Consider the following 8,093-nt stretch of genomic DNA (forward strand, 5'->3'; position numbering starts at 1 on the left):
AGTAGGAAAACTTTTGGAAGGGGTAATAAGGGATAGGATAGTTGAATACATTGCAGTTCACAATACTATTAGTTTGCGCCAGCATGGTTTTATGCGTAACAGATCTTGCCAGACTAATTTAGTCGCCTTTTATGAGGACGTGAGTAGGAACCTCGATGCTGGAATGGCAGTTGATGTCATCTACTTGGACTTTGCTAAAGCGTTTGATACAATACCTCACAGAAGGTTAATGATCACATTGAGGAATATTGGCCTAGAACATAATATTTGTAATTGGATAGAACTGACTGAAGGATAGATTACAAAGAGTGGTGGTAAATGGAGGTTGGGGAATGCCCTTCCTAGAGATGTGGTAATGGCAGATTCTGTTAATGCCTATAAGAGGGGCCTGGATGAGTTCTTGAACAAGCATAGTATCTAAGGCTATTGTGATACTAATATCTACAGTTAGTATTAATGTTTGTATATATGTGAGTGTATAGATTGGTAAGTATAGGTTTGTGTGTGCTGGGTTTACTTGGAAGAGTTGAACTTGATGGACTCTGGTCTTTTTTTAACCCTATGTAACTATGTTGCTGGCTTACGGCCAAACTGATGAAAGGAACTTTGCTGGTTTCCTGTCTATGTATACATTTTGAGGTGTCTCTCCTATTCCTAGGATGTCTGAACTCCCCCATGGATACTGACCTTGGCTTGTAAGATGATTTACCTCTTGAGTGTTCTTTGACTGAAAACTCCACTGACTTTTCCCCCCTGGGGCTTTGGATATCAGGTCTTTTAACTTCTTGCTGAATAGCACTTGACCCTGAAATGGCAAGGCACATAGGGCAGATTTGGAGGGAGAGTCCACCTCCCAAGTCTTAAAGGAAAAGTAACACAATTTTTTTACATTTCAAATATACATTTTATAAACTTTAGCTAACATATATAACAGACCGAAATTTAAATATGATAAGTGGTTATTGAATGAAAATCATTACCTTGAATGTATAGGGCACAGCTGAAAAGGCGATGTGGCGACTTCCTGTTAAAACCGGAAGTTAGTTTCCTGCATTTTCTAGTGGGAGGAGACTGCTTTAAAAGTTATTTATAGATTTTTTTTGTACTGGTTAGGGAGACGGAGGCCCTCTTATCTCCTGCTCTGTTTGTTTTTCTGTGTGAGCGGAGCGCACTGCTGACATTGTACGGGGAGAGGGAAGGGGTAGAGGGTGAAGCTGCCCGGAAGTGTGTCAAACGAAGTGCTGCAGCCTGAGCCCTGAAAATACCTGGTAATGGTCCTTATTTAAAATCTACTTATGCTATTAACATTTATGTATTTTAAATATAATAAAAGTGTGTAGAAGGCATAGGTTTCATGTAAAAAAAATTGTGTTACTGGTCCTTTAAGCCAGAGAGCCCTCCTGGCCTAGACTGGTTGGACCAAGGACCTAAAGACAAGGTGTGTGAGGTCTACTGCGGCGTTGACCAGGAATGATGCCCCCAGCTTCAATTCTGCCAAACCTTCAATTAGCTCTTCCCTGTTTCTTCCCTCTCTGAGAGCCATCTCTGTACCTTCTGGCCAGACTTCCATGGCCTTGGCCACCGAGATGCAAGCCACTGCAGGTTTTGCTGACTCGCCTTCATGCGTTTATCCATCGTATCAAGGAAGAAAGGTCACCACTGGGGCATCAACCACCGGTATTATGGAGATATCTTTGAGATCCTCTCAATTTGCTGAATTTGGACTGGGTTGCTGAACTTTTGGAAACTACCTCCCACTCCTCTTTAATGAGATCCTTGACTTCTTGATGGAATGGGAATGTGAGCATGTTCTTCCTTGTTCCTGGCAAGAAACAAGCAGAAGTAGAAGGCTGATCTTCTTCTTTTATGCTCAATGCCTCTCTGACTGCTCTAACCAGAGGTGGCACCATTGCAACTTCGAATGCTGACTTGTATTCCTCCTTCAATTCTTCCCCTCATTCTCCAAAGACTCCTCTCTACCATTCTCTTGGAGGCATGCTGCACAAGATTCTGAATCCTCTGTTGACACACTAGGTCCGGCACTTGGCAAGTCCTTCTCCTTATGTTTGGCCTTGGCGGACTTCATCACTGAAAGGAAAGGACACACATGAGCCAGGAGGTGTCTACAGTTGTGAAAACATGCTCATCACCTTTTTTTTTTTTTCATAACTGAAGGTAGACTTTCTTGGGGATGGCAGCTAGCAACTCAGGGGTGATGTCTAAAAATAAAATAATAATACAATGCAAGTATGAGTGTAGTTCCCTTGCACAGAACACCACCCCCAAGAGCCAAAAACTTACAGGTAGGGCAGAACAGACCCGACAAGCAGGGCAGACTGGTTGCAGGCTTGCTACTGGCAGCACCCACGCACCTGTTGTGTGCTTCCCTTTATGCTGCCCTTAGCCAATCCACGCTCATCTGCTGCTCGTGTTTTCGTGCCACTGTGCCTACCTGGAACCGGAAGTGACATGCATTCCACCACCTTGCATTCCACCACCATCCACCCCTACCCGACGCTACTGGAGCACTAGGCTCACTGTACTCCTGTGCCACCGATCGCATTCCTGCAGACCGGGAAGACTCGTTAGGAAGGCCATGAACAGATCCCTATCTGTGCCCGTTACTAGTAAACCCGTATCTGATCTGTCATGTCTGAGGATAAAAAAGGTCCTGTGACCAAAACCCATACCCTGGACTGTCTTGCTGACAGATCCTGTTATTCCTTCCCAAAAGAGTTGAGTGCTGGTAAACCCGTATCTTATCTGTCATGTCTGAGAAAAAAAGGTCCCATGACCAAAACCCATACCCTGGAACGTCTTGCTGAGAGATCATGCTACCCTTCAGGATAAAAATTTACTCCTTCCCAAAGGAGTTGAGTGAGAAAAACCAAAAAGACGCAGGTATGGGTGACAGGTGGGATATTTACTGGTTGGGAGGGTTCTCCTTAATTGGAGTGGGAGGAGCTAAACCCGGATAGTGCTGACAGGGAGAGGACCAGGGAAATAGGATAGGATATTCAAACGTAAATGCTGATCTGACCAATTCTAAATTGATGCCTCTATTTTCTCAAACCCAGAATTTTTTTCCTAAAAAGTTTTCGAATGGAATCCTTAACATCTTTGTTTCTTAGACTGTAAATCAAGGGATTTAACATTGGAGTTATCACATTGTGAAAAACAGAGAGCATTTTATCATGCTGTAGTGAATGACTGGATTGAGGCCTAAGGTACATGATGATGATTGTCCCATAGAAAATGGAGACAATGGTGAGGTGTGCCGCGCAGGTTGAGAAAGCTTTCTTCCTGCCCCGTGCAGAGCGGATTTTAAGAATAGCGGAAATAATATAAATGTAAGATATAACAGTCAATAAAAATGATGCCCCAGCCACCACACCACCCAAAGATAGGATGACAATTTCATTTAATGTTGTATCTGAACAAGATATTTTTAATAGCGGGGGCATGTCACAGAAAAAATGACTGACTTCTCTAGAACGGCAAAATGATAAACTTGCAGTGAGTATGGTGTGTACAGAGGAGTAGATAATGCCAGTGATCCAACGGCTGGAAGCAAGGCGGATACAAGCATTCTTGTAATGAAGAGGGTGACATATGGCCACATAGCGATCATATCCCATAATACTTAGCAGTAAACATTCAGCGCAACCTAAGAAGTGATAAAAATAAAGCTGAGTGAAACACCCATTATAGGAAATATGGCATCGCTCTGACAAGAGACCAACCAGCATCTTGGGGACAGTGACTGATGTAAACGTGATATCCAGGAGAGACAGGCAGCAAATGAACATGTACATTGGAGAGTGCAATTCTCGTATAACACTTGTTAGTATGATCAGGGAACAGTTGCTTGTCAAAGTGGTGGAATAGACAAAACAAAAGAAAATTAAGAGAAATCTTTTTACTCTGGGGTTATTAGAAAGTCCTAATAAAATAAAGTCCTTTGGCACTGTTTGATTTTTTGAATCCATGGGGTTATTTGCTGAAAACAAAAACAATACATGCTATAGATACATCATTTTTAAAAATAGTAATACATTTATGTAATAATAATAGATATTATTTAAATAGGACCTTACTCAGACCTGTGCAGATATAATCCAGTAGCCTCACTGGGGTCATATAAGCATCAGAATGTATATTGTTAACAAACTAATTCCTGTTTAGCTTTAATACTAACCTCTGCTACCCATGCAAGCAGACCTAGGCAGCAGATCATTCCATGCAGGTCGGCTAATACTAAAACTGGAAATCAAAACTATGCATTGGCTAATGTCTCAATAATTCATTGTTAGCAAAGGATTTCATGTCGTTGGTTGGGCAACATTATTTTATCAGTATGTATATTAAAAAGTACATATTTAAAAAGTTTGTGAATGCAGAATTCATCTTCAATTAAGATTACTGTGACACGTATCTATATAGGGCTGTAAATGCACACAGTGCCTCCAAAATACATTACATGTGCATAATTTAAAAAGCAAACTTGAGGGGATTAACTACTGAATACCTATTAATATAACATATATGAGTATTTTCATACTCAGAACAGGTATCGGACCCCTTATCTGGAAACCCATTATCCAGAAAGTTCTGAATTATGGAAAGCCCATCTCCCATAGACTCCATTGTAATCAATTCACATTTTTAAAAATGATTTCCTTTTTCTCTGTAATAATAAAACAGTACCTGTACTTGAACCCAACTAAGATATAATTACCCCTTATTGGGGGCAGAACTGTCCTATTGGGTTTATTTAATGGTTAAATAATTCCCTTTTCTCTGTAATAATAAAACAGTACCTGTACTTGATCCCAACTAAGATATAATTACCCCTTATTGGGGGCAGAACAGCCCTATTGGGTTTATTTAATGGCTAAATGATTCCCTTTTCTCTGTAATAATAAAACAGTACCTGTACTTGATCCCAACTAAGATATAATTACCCCTTATTGGGGGCAGAACAGCCCTATTGGGTTTATTTCATGGTTAAATGATTCCCTTTTCTCTGTAATAATAAAACAGTACCTGTACTTGATCCCAACTAAGATATAATTACCCCTTATTGGGGCAGAACAGTAGAGATGTAGCGAACCTCACAAAAAAAGTTCGCGAACCCGTTCGCGAACTTCTGCCAAAAAGTGCGAACTTTTGCGAACTTTGCGAACCCCATAGACTTCAATGGGAAGGCGAACTTTAAAAACTAGAAAAGCCATTTCTGGCCAGAAAACTGATTTTAAAGTTGTTTAAAGGGTGCCACGACCTGGACAGTGACATGCAGGAGGGGGATCAAGGGCAAAAATTTCTCTGAAAAATACGTTGTTGACACAGAGTTGCGTTTTGTGCTGTAAAGGGTAGAAATCACACTACATTTCTAAACTTGTGTAATAAACTTACAAGGACTATTGGGTTACAGCAGATGATCAGCAGGACAGCTGTCCCCAGCAGCTACATACAGAGCAGTAGAAAGTAGATTACTAGTCAGCAAAGCTACCTAAACTGTCCCTCAAATCCCTGCACAGCTCTCTCCCTATGCTAACTCATCAAGCACACACAGGCAGAATGTAAAATGGCAGCTGGGCTTTGGTTTATATATGGAAGGGAGTGGTCCGGGGGTGGTCCAGGAGGGAGAGCTGCCTGATTGGCTGCCATGTATCTGCTGGCTCTGGGGTGAGAGGTCAAAATTTGGCTCCAGCTAAGGCGAACCCAAAATTGCGAACATCGCTAAAAGTTCGCGAACTTGCGAACTTGCGAACACCCGATTTTCGTGCGAATTAGTTCGCCGGCGAACAGTTCGCTACATCTCTACAGAACAGTCCTATTGGGTTTATTTTATGGTTAAATGATTTCCTATTTCTCTGTAATAATAAAACAGTACCTGTACTTGATCCCAACTAAGATATACTTACCCCTTATTGGGGGCAGAACAGCCCTATTGGGTTTATTTAATGGTTAAATAATTCCCTTTTCTCTGTAATAATAAAACAGTACCTGTACTTGATCCCAACTAAGATATAATTACCCCTTATTGGGGGCAGAACAGCCCTATTGGGTTTATTTAATGGTTAAATGATTCCCTTTTCTCTGTAATAATAAAACAGTACCTGTACTTGATCCCAACTAAGATATAATTACCCCTTATTGGGGGCAGAACAGCCCTATTGGGTTTATTTAATGGTTAAATGATTCCCTTTTCTCTGTAATAATAAAACAGTACCTGTACTTGATCCCAACTAAGATATAGTTAACACTTATTGGAGCCTAAACAATCCTGTTGGGTTTAATTACTGTTTAAACATTTTTTTTAGTAGACTTAAGGTAGGAGATCCAAATTACGGAAAGACCTCTTATCTGGAAAACTCCAAGTCCCATGCATTCTGGATAACGGGGCCCATACCTGTACAGAAGTATCACCAAGTGATATATGGAACCAGAACTATGTTGTAGTAACAAAGTAGCACCAATATACATTTTAAAAAGGTCAGTAAGTTATTATTAGATGAGTGAGTAGTTATATATTTTGCTGAGTAAAGAAGAAGAGTTTTGTAGAGAGCCCCGATCAAATGTGATGGCTTAGAATCAAGTACAAGTCGGGGGGGGGATGGCAGTAATGGGGATTTTTAATTCTGTGCCAAAGTACAGTTGAATGGATTCCTCTATGGTTATAAAGTCAGTTGTTGAGTTCTTGGTTTTACAGACAAAGTTACAGACTGAAGCAGATATAGTTATGATGATATTTAGTTATAAGCCTTAATTTCTGTGAATTGGAAAATATACCGGTACCTTGTACTTAATCCCAACTGAGATATTATTAATCCTTATTGGAGACAAAACTAGTTTATTGAGTTTTTTCAATATTTAAATTATTTTTAGTGGACTTAAGTTATGGAGATCCAAATTACGGAAAGATCCCTAATCCGGAAAACCCAAGGTCCCGAGCATTCTGGATAACAGGTCCCATACCTGTATCATGTTACCTTACCTTTCTGTGAGTGATTTTTAAATGTAGCAAGTAATTTCTGCCTACTATAAATATCTTTTAAGAACATGGCTAAGTCTAATTAATTAATCTAAAAGCTTGTGGCATCAATTTGTGCTATTAAAGTGATGTAAAGTTAATGATTCAAGGTCTTTGCATTTCTTATGCATTTAGGCGCCTGAGTGTTGCTTCTTTTTTAAAATAAGGAAAAATGTGTGCTTTCTAAAGTTGTGAATTTATTTAAGTTTAAAGAAAAACCTTCTAAAATTATGCAAATCGGAATTTTGACTAATCTCCCCATAACATCTGATCAATCAAAATTCAAATGTATACAGGGGTTTTACTTTTTTGTTCAAAACTTTAAAAACATTTGAAAAACTTGAATGGAAAAGTCATGTAGAAGTCAATGGGAGTTGTACTGTATAAAGCCTCTGATCTATTGTGTTTTACTCCATTGTCCCCTAAGATTTTCCCATTAACATTACAGGTTTATACAAAGTCTAAGGTGGTGTCAAATAATGGCTTCCAATATGGCACTCAGACCACTTAAAAGTCATACAAGCCATACAAAGCCATACAGTGTAAACTCAAATGCCCTTGGAGTGGGATTTTGATTGCCCCCCCAATGGGCTTTTATTTTTCAAGACACCCTCATTAGGGCCAAAAAATTTGACTAGATTTATTGACACCCATCATAGGTAATCCTTAAATGCCTATCTGGGGGGATAGAGGCGTATTCATCAAATCTTAGGGGCCCATTTACTAAACAATTTTGAGATATTTTCGTATTTTTTCTAACTCATACAACCTTTCGGAATGTATGCGAAAAGTTAAAAATTTCCCAAGTTTTTTGTGGTTTTCAGTAAATTTCCACAAAAAAAATCGTATTTTGCACAAAGAATCGAACATTTCCGAATTCGTTAACGCTTTGGTTACACTTTCATCGGGATTATATTTTCCCCAGATTTGATCTACCGAGTACCATTGAGTCCTATGGAAGGCTTCCAAAGCCGGACATGTAAGGCATCAAAGCCAGAAAGGTTTTCGTAGCGTTAACTTTTCGGCACAAAAACTTTGTGACTTTCGGAACTCAATT

At 39.7% G+C, this 8,093-nt stretch overlaps 1 protein-coding gene across 1 annotated transcript; it reads right to left on the reverse strand.

Moving 5' to 3' along the window:
- Positions 1–3,059: 3,059 nt before the first annotated feature.
- Positions 3,060–3,989, reverse strand: LOC100497872 (olfactory receptor 1020-like). The gene has a single exon (XM_031890937.1). It carries the CDS (start codon positions 3,987–3,989, stop codon positions 3,060–3,062), a length of 930 nt encoding a protein of 309 aa, XP_031746797.1.
- Positions 3,990–8,093: the final 4,104 nt, after the last annotated feature.

This window comes from Xenopus tropicalis, chromosome 8 (genome assembly GCF_000004195.4).
Source record: "Xenopus tropicalis strain Nigerian chromosome 8, UCB_Xtro_10.0, whole genome shotgun sequence".
In the NCBI taxonomy this organism is placed as follows: domain Eukaryota; kingdom Metazoa; phylum Chordata; class Amphibia; order Anura; family Pipidae; genus Xenopus; species Xenopus tropicalis.